Source organism: Schistocerca americana, chromosome 5 (genome assembly GCF_021461395.2).
Source record: "Schistocerca americana isolate TAMUIC-IGC-003095 chromosome 5, iqSchAmer2.1, whole genome shotgun sequence".
Lineage (NCBI taxonomy): Eukaryota > Metazoa > Arthropoda > Insecta > Orthoptera > Acrididae > Schistocerca > Schistocerca americana.
Window position 1 is genome coordinate 389572491 of NC_060123.1, and position 17895 is coordinate 389590385.

The window sequence follows — 17895 nt, forward strand, 5'->3', positions numbered from 1 at the left end:
AATTCCCTCAGCATCACCCGACTTAATTCGACTACATTCCATTATCCTCGTTTTGCTTTTGTTGATGTTCATCTTATATGCTCCCATCAAGACACTATCCATTCTGTTCAACTGCTCTTCCAAGTCCTTTGCTGTCTCTGACAGAATTACAATGTCATCGGCGAACCTCAAAGTTTTTATTTCTTCTCCATGGACTTTAATACCTACTCCGAATTATTCTTTTGTTTCCTTTACTGCTTGTTCAATATACAGATTGAATAACATCGGGGACAGGCTACAACCCTGTCTCACTCCCTTCCCAACCGCTGCTTCCCTTTCATGCCCCTCCACTCTTTATAACTGCCATCTGGTTTCTGTACAAATTGTAAATAGCCTTTCGCTCCCTGTATTTTACCCCTGCCACCTTCAGAATTTGAAAGAGTGTATTCCAGTCAACATTGTCAAAAGCTTTCTCTAAGTCTACAAATGCTAGAAATGTAGGTTTGCCTTTCCTTAATCTATTTTCTAAGATAAGGCATAGGGTCAGTATTGCCTCACGTGTTCCAACATTTCTGCAGAATCCGAACTGATCTTCGCCGAGGTTGGCTTCTACCAGTTTTTCCATTTGTCTGTAAAGAATACACGTTAGTATTTTGCAGTTGTGACTTATTAAACTGATAGTTCGGTAATTTTCACATCTGTCAACACCTGCTTTCTTTGGGATTGGAATTATTATATTCTTCTTGAAGCCTGAGGGTATTTCGCCTGTCTCATACATCTTGCTCACCAGATGGTAGAGTTTTGTCAGGACTGGCTCTCCCAAGGCCGTCAGTAGTTCCAAAGGAATGTTGTCTACTCCCGGGGCCTTGTTTCGACTCAGGTTTTTCAGTGCTCTGTCAAACTCTTCACGCAGTATCATATCTCCCATTCCATCTTCTTCTACATCCTCTTCCATTTACATAATATTGTCCTCAAGTACATCACCCTTGTATAGATCCTCTATATACTCCTTCCACCTTTCTGCTTTCCCTTCATTGCTTAGAACTGGGTTTCCATCTGAGCTCTTGATATTCATACAAGTGGCTCTCTTTTCTCCAAAGGTCTCTTTAATTTTCCTGTAGGCAGTATCTATCTTACCCCTAGTGAGATAAGCCTCTACATCCTTACATTTGTCCTCTAGCCATCCCTGCTTAGCCATTTTGCACTTCCTGCCGATCTCATTTTTGAGACGTTTGTATTCCCTTTTATACCTGCTTCATTTACTGCGTTTTTATATTTTCTCCTTTCATCAATTAAATTCAATATTTCTTCTGTTACCCAAGGATTTCTACTAGCCCTCATCTTTTTACCTACTTGATCCTCTGCTGCCTTCAGTACTTCATCCCTCAGAGCTACCCATTCTTCTTCTACTGTATTTCTTTCCCCCATTCCTGTCAATTGTTCCCTTATGCTCTCCCTGAAACTCTGTACAACCTCTGGTTCTTTCAGTTTATCCAGGTCCCATCTCCTTAAATTCCCACCTTTTTGCAGTTTCTTCAGTTTTAATCTACAGTTCATAACCAATAGATTGTGGCCACAGTCCACATCTGCCCCTGGAAATGTCTTACAATTTAAAACCTGGTTCGTAAATCTCTGTCTTACCATTATATAATCTATCTGATACCTGCTAGTATCTCCAGGATTCTTCCACCGATACAACCTTCTTTTATGATTCTTGAACCAAGTGTTAGCTATAATTAAGTTATACTCTGTGCAAAATTCTACCAGACGGCTTCCTCTTTCATTTCTCTCCCCCAATCCATATTCACCCACTATATTTCCCTCTCTCCCTTTTCCTACCCTCGAATTCCAGTCACCCATGACCATTAAATTTTCGTCTCCCTTGACTACCTGAATAATTTCTTTTATCTCATCATACATTTCATCAATTTCATCATCATCTGCAGAGCTACTTGGCATATAAACTTGTACTACTGTAGTAGGCATGGGCTTCTTGTCTATCTTGGCCACAATAATGCGTTCACTTTGCTGTTGGTAGTAGTTTACCCGCACTTTAATTTTTTTTATTCATTATTAAACCAACTCCTGCATTACTCCTATTTGATTTTGTATTTATAACCCTGTATTCACCTGACCAAAAGTCTTGTTCCTCCTGCCACCGAACTTCACTTATTCCCACTATATCTAACTTTAACCTATCCATTTCCCTTTTTAAATTTTCTAACCTACCTGCCCAATTAAGGGATCTGACATTTCACGCCCCGATCCGTAGAACGCCAGTTTTCTTTCTCCTGATAACGATGTCCTCTTGAGTAGTCCCCGCCCGGAGATCCGAATGGGGGACTATTTTACCTCCGGAATATTTTACCCAACAGGGCGCCATCATCATTTAACCATGAAGTAAAGCTGCATGCCCTCGGGAAAAATTACGGCTGTAGTTTCCCCTTGCTTTCAGCCGTTCGCAGTACCAGCACAGCAAGACCGTTCTGGTTAGTGTTGCAAGGCCAGATCATCCAGACTGTTGCCCCTGCAACTACTGAAAAGGCTGCTGCCCCTCCCCCTCTTCAAGAACCACACGTTTGTCTGGCATCTCAACAGATACCCCTCCGTTACGGTTGCACCTATGGTACGGCCATCAGTATCGCTGAGGCACGCACCGTTGGGTGGCTTGCGGAGTATAAATGTAGATGAAGCCTCCCCACCAACGGCAAGGTCCATGGTTCATGGTGGTAGAAATACAAATAAAAAAAACTACTCCAGCAACTGGAGACACAGTCCATATCAATTCAGGCAGGCCAAGAAACAATCTTACCTTCACAGTCTCAGATGTTATTGAATTTAACATGTGTTAAAATAAAGGAATAAGTAAGGAACACATAATTTTTTTTTTATTTTTTTTGTTGTTGTTTTGTTTTCTCCAAACAAAATTTCTGCCCCGAGATACAGCCTCTGCAGATGAGACTGTGCATACAATTTTGAAGATGCAAATTTTAGAAAAAATTATAAAATGCCGTATATCTGGAGCAGTTCTAGATATTTTGTTGGTTTTTTTATTTGAAAGATAAGTTAATTGCTTTATGATGACCAAGAAATCTTCCTTTTGGACTTATAAGTCAAAATTCTTTTACTATAGCATTCTGAACATTTTTAAATAATGTATGGAAACAATTTTTTTTAAAATAATGCCAATCTATAAAATTTTGATTTTTTTTCTGTTGATTAGTGTCATATAGTTCTACATTCCCTGAGAAAGAGAGCTTCCACTTTAAGGTTGAAGAGGTTTTATAAAAAACTGAAATTTTTGCCATACATAAAACCTGTTTTATTACCACTTTATCACGTAACAGGCTCATAAAAGGTCAAAACCTATCCTTATTTAATATAATTTTAATTTTGGAAAAAAAAACCGAGTATCAGATTCATTTTTCAAGCATTTTAAATGTTCCAAAATGTATGTGAAAGGTCCAAAGACTTTAAGGTTTCAATTTATACAACTTCTGTGCACTCTGTTTTGTACTGAAATTGGCCAGTCAATGATCTAAAAATGTGTTCAACTGCCGAGTTATGCCTTCCTGTTGAACCAATAGGAACTGGAGCGCTTACTATCTTCAAAACATTGTGAATGGGAAGTGAGCACTGATGTTGTTGCTGGCCTTCAGCTGGAAACCTATATCCAGCAGCTTGTCCATCTCTGCAATCTACCAGTCATAGTCACACACACGCCACAAATATCCCCCTTCTCAGGTTGTGAATCTGAATATTATCGTGCCGTTTCTGAGATGTTGGCCGAATGAATGAAATTTCTTCTTTCTTACTCTTTAAAGTGCTTGCAATACGATTTTGCCCATCACTTTGAGTCTAAAAATGTGTCTTCTAAATTCATTTCGCAGGAGTAGTTTGTTTGGACCATTCTTCTTTTTGCTGCTCACAGAATTCTCAGATTTCCTCTTTGGACAAAAGAACGAGGGCTGTGGATGTGTAAGATTTCACAACTCTCGTAAAATTCTCAGCATTCTGAACCACGGCTGTATTTGGTCTGGAATAATTACGTTTTGTAGCATGATACTTCAGCAGGGCTCCTACACCATCACAAGGCCCCTTCCCGTAACCAGTAGCACTGTATACCCAGTCAGTTGGAACAAGCAACTTACTCAATTCAAACAGCTGGTAACAGGTTCTAAAATGTCTAGGAGCACCATCAGAAATAATGATGATGATCTTCTCTGCCCCTGTTTGCAGTTGAATTTTGTGCATTGCTAGCAAAGCATGTGCTGAGTCATGTCCTGTGTCCTCACTTATAACAGCAACACTTGTGGTCTTGTTTTGAAAATATGTCACTCTCGTAAAAAACTGAAACCTGATCATTACTCCAATGATACCCTTGTACTTCTTATGGGAGAATTACAGACCAGTTCTCAGCAAAATCACATTGAAGCACTAAAGATAGTTCTTCAGCCTGTACACACCCTTTCATGTCTGCAATGTGTTGTTGCAATTTCTTCAGATGCTGGTGTGTTACTGCTTTCATTAACCATTTACCAAGTTCATCAATGCAACTGTCAAAGCCGACAGTTTTCTTAATTTGTCTCCCAATCTGGTCTCCCAAAGACTCCTTTTACAGACCTCACATTTCTTGATTTGTCTACCATGTACTTTGATACTGATGGAACGTGGTTCAAAATTGTTTTCTTTGAAAATGTCTCTGGAATAATAGTTAGAACTTGCACCTTGTCACTGTAGGATGCACAATATTCAACAGCTGCATTGATATTTGTGAAAAATTCCTGGCAAGAGGTGCAAGAGTGCTTTGGTTAATTTTCTTCTGAAGATGGAATTTCTACTTTGGAGAGTGTTGTCAGTTTTGCTGGTATTCACATCCACAGCTTTAGTAATCTCTCTGCACTTTTGTTGATGCATAGAGCTAATGACTCATCTTCACTGACCACAGTTTCTTAACAGAACTAAAACCTGCCTCTGTAATTGACTTATTCAGGATATTTAATTCTTCCTCTATTGATGCAAAATCTGCATCATCTGCACCATGGGAAGGCTTCACCTTGTTCCGATACTATCATTGTTGTTATCCTGTCAAAACACTTAGAACACAAAAAGTCATCACTGAACACATCTTCACTTTGAAACGGGTCTTCACATGACAACACTTATTCCCAACCTGAACAAAGTCTGTTTTTCTTGTTTGTCTTACATATCACTCTTTTATGGATATGCAAATAGCCAGCACACTTCACTCTCCTGTGGCCCCAGTCAGAAGACATTTCAAACAGTCCTTTTCACAAAACACACTGCAAATGTGTCAACAGGCAAATTACTCATGAAAGCACAGAACTCACTGAACGTCTCAGATTTCTTAGAAGCCTCTTCAGCAAACAAATTAGCACTGAACAACTACAATACAGACACCTGTAATAAACATCCACAGCAAAGAAACTGACAAGAATCTATAACAAAGTGTAAGAAATATCTGCAACAATGAAATTAGTAAGAAACAACGTCAGTGAAGACGTACGTTACCCTATTCTTAAAAAAATTTAGAACTTAAAAGTAGGAGCTCTCCTTTACAGAGAATATAGTACTACATTTCTGAAAATAATCTGTAAATTATAAAAAAAAATTCAAAAGGTAACAGTAAAAGAACTTTGACAGATATATCCAAACAGAGGCTACCATTGTAATCATAAAGCAATTATCTTTCAAATTAAAAAACCCTCTCACAAAATATCTGCAACTCCTACAGAGATACAGCATTTTAAATTTTTTTCCAAAATTCGCATCTTCAAAATGGTGTTCGTAGTGTCATCTTCGGAGGGCTGTATCTCGGGCCAGGAATTTTTTTGGAGAAAACAAAAAAATAGGTGTTTCTTTTTTATTGCTGAATTTTAACATATGATAAATTCAATAACATTCAAAACTATGGAGGTAACCCCCCTGCCCGAAGTGATACGGATTATCCCTGGAGATCAATTTTATGAATCTTTCAGCTGACAAAACACACCTATGATAACACGTGAAATGTCCTTTAATCACAGATATAATATCTTTTGGAAATGCTTGTGTATGTACATAGAAGCACATATAAAGCCACTTCCAGGTAATGTACACCTTAACAGAAGAGTAATACTTACTCATCAGGACAAATGCACATATAAATAGTTTAAGTTTTAAGAGACAAAATGCACACTGTGTTGCTACTGTTGTTTAAAATTTGTGACATTTTCTTTCTCAAAGTGAAATTTCAAATTCATATACATATCAGGTCACATGATCTGCAAAACAGTAAGAGTCCACAGCTCAGTCTCTTCAATTCTAATACACACCATGTTTCCTCAAGTTTAATTTCCGATAAAATTTCATTCAGTGTAAAAAATATGGGGTTATACCATGATTACCAGATCACAGAAAGCACAAGGTCTTTCTCCTGTCTCCCCAAATCCCCCTCGAAGGCCAGATACTGAAAAAATAAGTCAGCAACATTACTTCCTCAGTCACGGTGACTCAACTTTTATCCAGATGACAGTTTGTAGGTGTGTCTAAATTCCAGATTTTAATCACCAGTTGTGTTAAAAATGCTGCGAAAGATGTTTTTAAGAGACAATAAAGTTTCGTTTGTTCCTAAAAAAGCTGACAGCATGCTTTTAGAGACAGATTGCCATCCTTCTGCAAAAAACAGTGCACAATATGTTGATCACTGTATCAATGTTTGATGTGTACTTCCTGTACAGCAGTGTGTGTGTGTGTGTGTGTGTGTGTGTGTGTGTGTGTGTGTGTGAGAGAGAGAGAGAGAGAGAGAGAGAGAGAGAGAGAGAGAGAGAGAGAGAGGACTTGCTGATGAATTTATTGCAAGTGAACCATCTTTACACATGGGTACCACTATTGTTGCACATTCTGCTGCCAAAGTAGTGTGCTCTCTACATAATACACTTAGAAATCATAAGATACATCATTCCAATAAAATATTTGAAACAGAGCACCTGCTTTTTTTAAGCACAGATTGGACCAAAAAATGAAATACATGCACCTAAGTATCATATGCCAGATATAGTCTGCATACTCACACCACAACAATGGCTTTTCCTTGGAAAAAAAAAGGTCATACAAGTGCAGAAAGAATAGACAATATAAATCTGACAACTCCTCCAATTCCAAGGAAGAATTTCTATTATTGTAATTTGTAAAAGGTGGTGGGTAGGAATGATAGCTCACACCTATAAATCTCTTTTTTCTTTTTGTAAAAAAGTGAAACTTTCTGCCACCGCTAACTGGTTAACAGTGGTACAAAGCAACAATGCTGCATAAGTACAGAAGCAATGAATCCTTTAGGTACATTGTTTAGAAGTTAGAACCACCATAATTTCTGCCTGTCAGAGAACAGGACAGATTGATAATAGCAAACCTGGCAACCAAAATGTGCAGTACAAAGCTTTGTTTCATGATGTAGCTGTGCTGTGTGACATTTGGAAATTGTGTTATGTTGTCTGGGGAGCTTTAAGTGAGTGATGTTAGTGATGCGTAGACTTAGTGCTTATGTCACTTTGGATTTTTTTCCCCTTCTTGTTAGCGTGTTATTGGCTACTCATTTGATTTCCGTTTTGGAATTATTAGTTCTCTGTATTGTTAATGTTTGAAAACAATCTTGTTTTTAGTGTGTTGCTAGTTATGGATACTACTATGAAATTTATGAGTTATTCTTCAGCTGACACTGTGGGTGGCAGCATGCCTATTAAAACTAAATTTCTGCACTTATAAAGCCTTTGTGGTAGAATACTTAAAAAGTCTCAACAGAGCAATAAATTAATAAAACTGACCAAAGTAGTTGTGCCCACTTATGAATGTTATTTTTGTTTTATTATATATTTATTTGGGTACTGTGTTAGGGACAGGTAATAGCTGGGGGGGGGGGGGGGGGGGGCACCTTCAATCAGAAAGAAATGAGTTTCATTAATGGCATTTTTTTAGTGCACGCAATTAATTTCTTTTGAGATGTAAGGCTTTGAAATGGTTTCTTATAATTTTTTGGAGTGGGTTATTTGTTGAAGTTCAGAATTATTACTTTATTTTGGTGAATATCATTGCTTTTGTAGTTATTTTGGTTCACTTAGGGTTTAAATATTAGCTGCATCTTCAAGTTGTGTTCTCACACACTTTTTTTTTTGTTACAGTGGAAATTGGTTGAGCTATACAGATCAAGAGAAATTTTCAATACCAGATTTTTTGGGACTTTGATACCAGTCAGGTTTTGGCGTAAGTGATTGTTTTGCTATATGCTCACTACAAGGAATGTCATTCTGTTCACTTGCCCCCGACCAAAAACCCCTAATTCCGAGAAGCTGTCCCGTTAGAATGATATCCTTTGTTGAATTAACTGCACATAAATGATGCGATACAGTTTTTCTTCGTGTTTTTATTGTTTGATGTCATGGTCATCATGCTGTGCAAGTGCAAATTGGTGGCGTCCATTGTTGATGTCAGGGGTCAAAGCTGACAGCTGGTATCGCATCAGTACTCCCTATTCATATGAAGGAAACTACTACACAGCATCTGGAATTCCAAAGCTTCCGTTACAATAACAATGGAACAGTGAGAATACCCATGTCTACAAAGTTTAAACTCCTTATGTATTTTTTATGAATGCCAACTTACACAAATTTTACACCAGGCCTAATGATGAACAATGATCATTTCGTATTACTCATCTGGGCCATACAACTAAATAGAAACAAATTTCAAGTTTTACTAAACTTTAAATTCTTCTGTGCCATTATCTTGCCTACTGGCTGGAACTTAAATTGGCTGGTTGGTGGGAAAAATGTTACGTTTTATTTAAAATCCTTTACCACAGGAATTAAGTATACAAACATACCAAAAGTTTCAAAGTGCAATGAATAAGATTCAGATCTGTGTGGTTTACTTTGAAATAATCTTTGAACTGTCCTATATCAGAGTTCTTTTATAGCTATTTTCTGTAAGCAGAATTCTCTCAATTAAATGCCTTGCAAAATGAGGTATTTACTTACTAGCTATGTGTCCACGTGAAAATGAAGCTTTGCGTATGTTTTGAATCTTTCTATTTTGAAAACAAATCTGAGTACAGGATTTGTTTCTTTCACACTTTAAGACTCTGCACATTATTTTGAAATGTGCTTCTTTTGGTCCAATATATTTCTCTTTGTGAGCTTACTGGTTCAAGTTGATTTTTGTGCTGATGACCTTATATCATGCTACCAAACAAAATAACAGCAGCAGCATGTGAGTGTGTATAACAAATTGTTTACAGATTACATTCAGTCAAGGTAAAAAAAGTTGCAATTTGTACATTTTGACACGTTCTCACGACTAACAGGAATCAAGTAGCCCTGCATAATATAGGCCTCCTACTAATTTACATGAAAATGAACCTTAAGATCATACACAGAAATATTCACCAACCTTCAGAGAAAATTGTGTTTAAAAGCAGATATTTAGCGAAACACACAAACACCATGCCTAGTTAAGCACTCCAATATATCAAACCAACAACTGGATTAATGAAAGCTTCGCATTTATGAGGATTGTAGGTTAAACTGAATGTACTTAAACTTTTGCCACAAATTGGTAAAAGCTTTGCAGGAGTAGCTTTTTCTTCCTATTGGTTGAATTCTTGATAAGATGAAAAGCAGCAACCTAACACAATTATTAACATTTTTAAGCACAAGCTTAGTAAAAACAAATGGAATAATAATAAAGCAACCATCAAATCAAAAGATTGGTTCAAACATCACACCCCTCTTGCCATTCTCTCAGCTGAGAAATAGTCCAGCGAGTCCTAACTAGAGCTACAGTTAAATATGGAAGCCAAAGTATGGTATTATTCACATACATAAAACAATAACAATGCCAGAGTTTAATGACCATTGACAGGATCAACTGCAGTTCAAAAAAATTGTCAACCAGCTCGTATCTGTGGCATCAAAGCCACGTGTACATGTCAGTCTCTGCACACACATTAACAATAATAACAGAAGAACATGTACTCATTTACCATATAATTAAGGTGTTAAGCAGTTGACAGGTTCCAGCCATCGGCATCCCTTTTCTCCATCCTTATCATGCACAAATTTGCTAGTTTGTTTCCTTTGAAGAAACTTGGGAACTATTTCTATCTTTGTTTTGACCACTTAACACCCAAACCATATGGTGAGTGGTTATTCATACCATTATTCTTTCAGGCAAAAATGTATAGTACTACATTCCACACTAAATTGCACCAAAGATTGTTTTAAATTCAATTTCCTGACTAGTTCTACAGCTCCATAGCTATTTACCATCCTGGTTATGTACACAAATCCGTGTGAGACTGAACATATTATTTCAGCAACACAGAAAAAGAGAACAGTTGAGGCCTTCAGTGCATGAACCTTGATTGGTTACAATAACAACTGAAATCTACATAATGACCACTGTGGATTTAACTCTTTTCTTTAAAAATTGGTATCCAATATTTTATGTGATCTTTAAGACTTAAGATCCTATCCTATGGACACGTTTTAAACACTACAGATCTGTTGCTTATGAGCTCGATTGTACATTATATTAAATATTCTCAGGGAAACTAACCGTGTAAGCTGCAGTAATGGATTTTCAAAGTATTACCAAGAGAATGATAACTACTGTCATATCTGATGCAGAAGGAATGACGATAATTACAGTAATCTAAGTCATAAACACAATACTAAAAATTTCAGATGTACCAGCAAACACTTTCAGCAATGCCTAAGAAGCGTTCGTGCGACAACGTTGTCACAATATTTAACGAATTTCATGTTGTTCTGCCACGACGGTCAGCCAATCACACACAAAAACAATTGCACAGAAAATGAACCAAAGACAACGAAACATGAAACGAAAATTTGAAATGAAAACATAAATATAAGAAACATGACATTTCAAATTCAAATGTTCAAAATCGTTGCATGCGCCATCGCTACTTCACGAGTGACAATGGACAGTCGATACCATCTTCGCTGGACGATTCAGATCACCAGTCAAAATACACCTGACAAATTCCAAAAACAAAGCACTTCAACATTTATTACGTGGGGAGAGGGAAAAACTTACCTTCAGGGCTTCCTGCTCCACTATCGCCATCTTACGCGATGACTTCTTCGTTGAGTTAGCCGTGGTAATAGATACTTAGGTAACAAATGGCTTCAACAAATATTTTCTCGTAGCTCAGACCAATACAATCTATGGGCTGGGAAAACGTACGGACAGCTTTCGCTCGGAGTTTCAATATTCTTTAATAAATATGAAAAAAACCTGATAATGAGAGACAACACTTTCACCGTTCCCAACACAGGTTCAGAAAAGGTACGTCAAACATATTCAATGTATGGAATGAAAATTATCACAATCTGATCCATCAATTGATACTTGGACACGTTATTTCAAACAAACATCCTATCCTTCCCAATTTCCTTCCCACGCATTCCCAAAAAACCAAAGATACATTCCACAAATAATATCTTTGGTCAGGATTAGGGTAAATAATATCTTTGGTTTGCGGTAAAAGTGTAGAGATTCGGCATAATCTTTTGTCATCGTACAGTGCTGATCCATTTCTCTTCAACGACTTGTTACAAGAAATCTATCCTCAAGACAAGACACATTTTTTAACCAACTCACATGGGCTCATTGACATGGTTTGCATTGAGATGCAATGTTGACATCGGGAAAAACTGATCCGCACAGGACCTCAATGAAACGAGCGCAGCATCAAAATATTCCAAAATGCATTTGAAATGGCAGTCTTCACACACACTATCAATGGTGTGGCACATTGAAGTCAAAGTTTTTTTTTTTTTTTTTTTTTGCTTGCTCCATGGCTCATTTCAGCTGCAACTCTCCATGGTGTGGAGCATCTCAGTGGCTTTCCAAATACAGTCATGCAAACATGGCTACATGCTGGTCATTTACATCACTCGATTTTTTTTGTCTTAACGTAAAATAAAGTTCGATAAATGTAAAGGTCAATTCAAACTGTCCATCGTGTCATGTCGCAGAACCATTATGTCAGAGTGCATACACACCGTCCGTCAAGTCACGTCAGTTCATTAAGCCTATTATCGAACAGTGAAAGTGTGATTATCAGTTACCTTCCACAGTACAAGAAGTCAGAGTATAGTACCGAAATTGAAGAAGTAACAACGAAAACGTTTGTTAATGGCCTAAGCAAACTTCATAAGATATATCCTTGAAAATTTTGTGTGCAAAGTACTGAGAAGTGAAATAACATTTCAAAACACAAACATGTATTTGCTAGGGAAAATATACAAACACATCAAACAATATTTATAAGCAAATGAATAAACAGAGCCTGTTTACCTTCTGCATGGTGTTTTTTTTTCTCACACAACTAATAACGTCGTAAGTAACAGTATTTTTTCCTTCATTAGAGCTGATTTTTCACTCAAAACATTATCTAATGAAAATTGCTCTATCAACATATGTTGTTACTTGTACTGTATACAGTCTGGGCATCAGTTCTCTTCTGTTATTGTAAAATATACATAATTTTTCACTTTCAGATATCTGACCACACTTGTGGAAGAATACTCACTGGCAAAAACATACAAGTAGCGACAGGATATTCACAATTTGTCACGAAAACAAAGCATAATAATAATAATAATAAAATGAATATCAAAAAGAACCAAAAGCACGAAATTAACTACTGCAGCATCAGTGAGTGCAGTGAAAATAGGTTGATTACGAAATTAGCAGACGACGCCGCTCTCAAAACTTCTTTCCGAAAAAGTCCATCATCTTATATACAGTAGTTAAATTTAATACTAATACTCTCAGTGAAAAGTGAATTAACTGTTTCCCTCAAAAACAAAAAATCAACAGTACCCAAAATTGGCACCACCACTGAATTCTTTTTCCAAAATCTGTTTTCAACATTAAGCGAGTTGCTGTTACAGATATTGCTGATTCAAAAATATATTTCTCTAGGAATTTTTCCTTTAGCAATTTTTTTACAGTTACTAATTAAGCTCCATAACTTTATATAAAATGAACTATTATACTTCAAGAAAAGCACAACATCATTAAATATACTGAGAATTATTCCTGCCACCATCTATGGCTCTGAAAAACATCACTATATGTTACACAAATAATACAAAATCATTGAATATACTGAACACCATTCAGGCCACCTTCTGCAGTTCTGCAACAACTCCTACATACATTATATAAAAGGAAAAAGCAATTTTGTAAAATTACTGAAAATTACTCATGCCCACTTTAGTAGTTCTGAAAGAACATAACACCCACATATTATAAATAGAGAATACCAAACTAATGAACAGTCCTTATAAAATTACTGAAAATTATTCTCGCCAGCTTCTGTGGCTTTATCAAAGTCCTCACATTAGACACATATTACATGAAGAATGTATTATTATTGGCAAAGCATACCAAAAGTTCATGTAGAAAATTTGAACATAACTCATTCCACCTCTGTGGCTCTGTATATTTCGTATACAATATTCCAGAAAAATACAAAAAGTCCTTATATTAAAGTACTGAAACCACTAGCCAATTACTGTGGATCTTCATTACACATTACTGAAACTAACTCCAGCCAACTTCTGTGGCTCTCAAAACACCTCTAACACCAGTCAGTTACTGTGATATATATATGGTAGATATAAAAAAGGTTCTTATAGATAAACATTAAGCACGACTCATGCCAACTTGTGTGGCTCTCAATCCCATATGGTACACTTCGTTCAAGAAAACATACATTACTGACAATATGAAATACACTCAAGTCCACCTTTCTTTGGGTTTCAAGTAATCTCATTTATATTTGTGTTACGTTTGGTCAGTATCTTAGTTCACTATTAAAACAAATGTGTCAATGTAAGTTTGTGCTGTTTGGCTGAAAAACCTCTCTGCTGATCATCTACACTAAGGATCAATACTTAACGAGTCTGTATCGTTATGAGTCCATACAAGGGCCTGCAGAAGAATGAGAAGACCATCTAAGGATGCTGTCAATGGTGAAACCAAAAACAGTGCTGGAAATTGGTGGTGCTTCTTCCTCATGCCAGGGAAAAAAAGAAGGGAAGCATTTTTGCCGCAGTGTTCACATTACTCAACAGGTCCGTAACCCATTGGTAGTGCTGAGGGGCAATACAAGGAATTGCAATGAGTAGATAGAAAAGTGTTCCTTTCCCACTCCCAAAGGGAAGGGGTGGGGGAAGCAAGGACGCATAGATTAAAGAGACAGATAGACGACCAGTTTATGAAAACGAAAATTGAAGGAATAAACCGATCAGCTGGGCACTTAGTGGGCCCTAACCACAATGTGCAAGACACACACCCTGCAGGAATAAGGCAGGATGGAGAATAGGGTAGTAATCCAGTGTAGTTACTACAGTTTTAGATTTCTTTCTGAATGCATCTCTTTAAATCAATAGAGTTTATTAATCCAAATAGTTTATGTGACTTCACATAGACCAGTCTATAGGCATTAGCATGCGGTTTATCTGTAACTCTAAAAGGTCCTACATACTCGTCTGTAAATTTCTTAGTTTAAGCTGTAAGTTTCTTAGATTTTTCCTTAGGCTTTACTAGCACTAGATCAACAGTCTGAAAGCTCATTGGACTAGCTCTCACATCATGTCTCCTTTTTCTTTCCAACGCCTTTTTCTAAAATTGGCACGAGCTACCTTCTCCTTTTTTTCCACATCCAATTCTGTAATTTTAGGGAATTCTACTAAATCAAATAGGATGTTGTTAGGTCTAATCCCTCCCATTAATTCTACTGGAGCAAAATCTGTGGCATTGTGTTTTAAATCATTAATTACTTCCTCAAAGTACCCCAAGTAATTAGCCCATGCTGAGTGCTTCTTATGACAGTATGTCCTAAAGAGATGGTTAAGTTCTTTGATGATTCTTTCACACAAGGTTCCCTGTGGAAAATGAGCCGAAATTTTGATACGCTCTATGTTTTTCTCACTTAAACATTCTTCAAAATGCTTAGATACAAACTGTGGTCCATTATCTGACAAAATAGCTTTCGGCACACCAATGTTGACAAAATAGTTTTTCTCTAATTTACATAAATTACCCTAGAGTTAGCCTTCTTAAGAGGATAAAATTTCACATATTTAGTAAATCCATCTACCGTTATGAACACATACTCACAACCTCCTCATGAAACTGGTAGTGGGCCAAAAAGATCTATTGCTACTAAATCTAGTTTGTTTTGGGGTTCCACAGAGTACAACTGTCCCTGTATAATTCTGTTACTAGCTCATACCTTTTGACATCTGTCACAGTATTCCAGCCACTTCTGCGCTCTGCACCACGTGTTGTCAAATATTACAACTTCACATAGCTTGGCAATGCATTTACATGCTCCATAATGCCTATATTTATTATTTACAAAATCAATTAACAGATTCACATCTTGTTCAGGTTTGCAAATACGCCAGTCCTCTCGAGTGTTCTTTCTCCTCCTAAAAAGAGTATCTCTGTTAACTTGGAAATATTCTGCTAGCTTTGGAAACTCGGGGTGACCTATTCCATTTTTCACCTATTTAAGATTATCATCCTGATTTTGTTCTCATCTAAGGTTCTTACAGATGCGTTTAATCAGACCCTCTTCCTGTAGTTGAAAGACTGTGATCAATATCTCATCACAATCCCTGTTCGTTACAGGATCCACCCCCTGCTCTTTATTCTTTACAATTCTGGACAGCGCATCTGCCACTACGTTTTCAGCACCCTTTATATACTGCATCTCATAGTTAAACTGTTGCAAATACATAGACCACCTCCTGAGTCTACCTTGTTTGAGTTGACAAGTATTTAAACAAGTTAGAGCACTATGATGCATAAACATCAACACTTTATGTCCTAACAGGTATTGCTCAAACTTCTGCAAGGCGAAAATAACCGCTAAAGCTTCCAGTTCAGAGATGCTGTAGCTTTTCTCTGCTTGTTGTAACGATCTACCTACAAATGCGATTGTTTTGTGGACCTGTTCTTCTCCAAGAATCTCAATCTGGAACAGTTCTACCCCAGACCGTAACCACAGGCATCTGATCCTAAACAAAAAGGTTTTGAAAAGTCAGAATGATTCAAAATCTGGCTGTTCACTAATGCTTCCTTAAGTTTTTCAAAAGCGGTTTGACATTCTGGGATCCACTTATAGGGAACATTTTTCTTCAACGATTCCCTTAAACAAGGATCATTAAATAATTGCCCTGCCACAAATTTGCGATAAAATCCAAACAAACGTAACATTCCTTTTAGTTCCTTACATGTCGTCGGTGCTGCATAGTCCCTAACAGCACTTATTTTAGTTGGATCAGGCATAATTCCTTTCCTGCTTACTATATGTCCCAGGAATTTCTGTCTTATCTAACTTCAATTTCATCCCTCCAGTTTTAATAGCATTCAGCACATTGTCTAACAACAAACAGTTCTCTTCCCAAGTGGGAGTTGAAATCAATACATCATCCATGTAAACAGTAATTCACCTCAAACCTGAGAGATTGACCTGACAAATGCACAAATACTGATATTCAACCCAAAAGCACAACCTTACACTGACAACATCGTCCTTCAAACAGGAACGCTGTATACTTTCTGGATTCCTTAGCCAGAGGTAGATTCCAGTATCCACATGTAACATACATAGAAGGAAAAATTTAGCCCCTTTAAACTTTTTTAATAGTTCTTCAATGTTTTCTGGCCTGTCACTCTCTGATAAAACGATCTTATTCAACGCTCTAGCGTTTAAAACCAGCCTAATTGAGCTGTCCTTGTTAGGTACTACAACCAATGGGTTATTGTATGCACTAACAGCCTTTCCAATTAGCCTCCAATCGAGCATTTTCTGTATTAAGTATCTAACGGCTTCCTTATGCATTTCTGGAACGGCAAATGTTTTTTTGAAAAAATGTGCATCTCCTTTTACGGTTAAATAGCATTCGTAATTTCGAACTAATCCAGGCTGATCTGAAAATGCTTCACAATGTAAATTTGCCTTAAATCGTCCTTTTGTATCTCACTTAATTCAGTAAGTTGATATAGTTTTTTTTATCTATCCTGATTCTGACATTTTCTAGTTCAGAAGGATCCACTTCCTCCCTTTCACCATATTAATTATAGCCTTCAATCAACGTAGCTGCCCTGCAGTATCCTATTGGAGTGTCACTTTGTCCTTCGTTTACACTCTGTCTTTTTCCAATGAATGGAAAATCTACAGGTTTTCCACTTATTCTCATAATTACGTCTTTGGACCAAAATTTACCTATCCTTCATATTTAGGCAAGAAGTTGGCACCCACCAACATTTCTACACTGAGTCCATTTATAACTAGAAAATTATGTTTTATGGCTACCACACTTACAGTTATGGGTAGTAGGACTTACTTGTTTAACCACTTTCTTAATTTTTCGAGTAGCTACAATAATGTTTAGACCACTCACTGGCATTACAACTATTTGCTTCTTCTTTGGGAGAGCATTTACAAAATGCTGTGATACAGCACACGCTTCCGAACTGGTATCAATTAGACAAGGAAGTTCTTCTTCAAACATCATTACTTCAATAATCGGTTGTCCTACATACTCTCTCTTCATTACAGACTCAGGGTCCTCTAACATGTCTCTATCATATAATGATGCGTCATTTACTGGATATACCTTTAGTTTCTCCTTGTCACTCTCCTCTGCTCTCTTAGTGGCTAAATTATTATTACCAATATGTTGTTATGTAGGCGCCTTCCTTGCAAAGGGTGTAGCCGAAGTGGCCGTACGGTTAAAGGCGCTGCAGTCTGGAACTGCAAGACCGCTACGGTCGCAGGTTCGAATCCTGCCTCGGGCATGGATGTTTGTG

The 17895-nt window shown here is 37.1% G+C and overlaps 1 protein-coding gene across 3 annotated transcripts in view; it reads right to left on the reverse strand.

Moving 5' to 3' along the window:
• LOC124616130 (E3 SUMO-protein ligase PIAS3) overlaps nt 1–11466 on the reverse strand; it is a 267104-nt gene extending 255638 nt beyond the window's left edge. For all 3 annotated transcript variants that reach the window (XM_047144400.1, XM_047144398.1, XM_047144399.1), the window contains exon 1: nt 11092–11466. Coding sequence is in view for 2 of the 3 variants with exons in the window: in XM_047144398.1 (XP_047000354.1) it covers nt 11092–11121 (30 nt within the window). In the remaining variant the exon portion in view is untranslated. The remainder of the gene's footprint in view (nt 1–11091) is intronic.
• Nucleotides 11467–17895: the final 6429 nt, after the last annotated feature.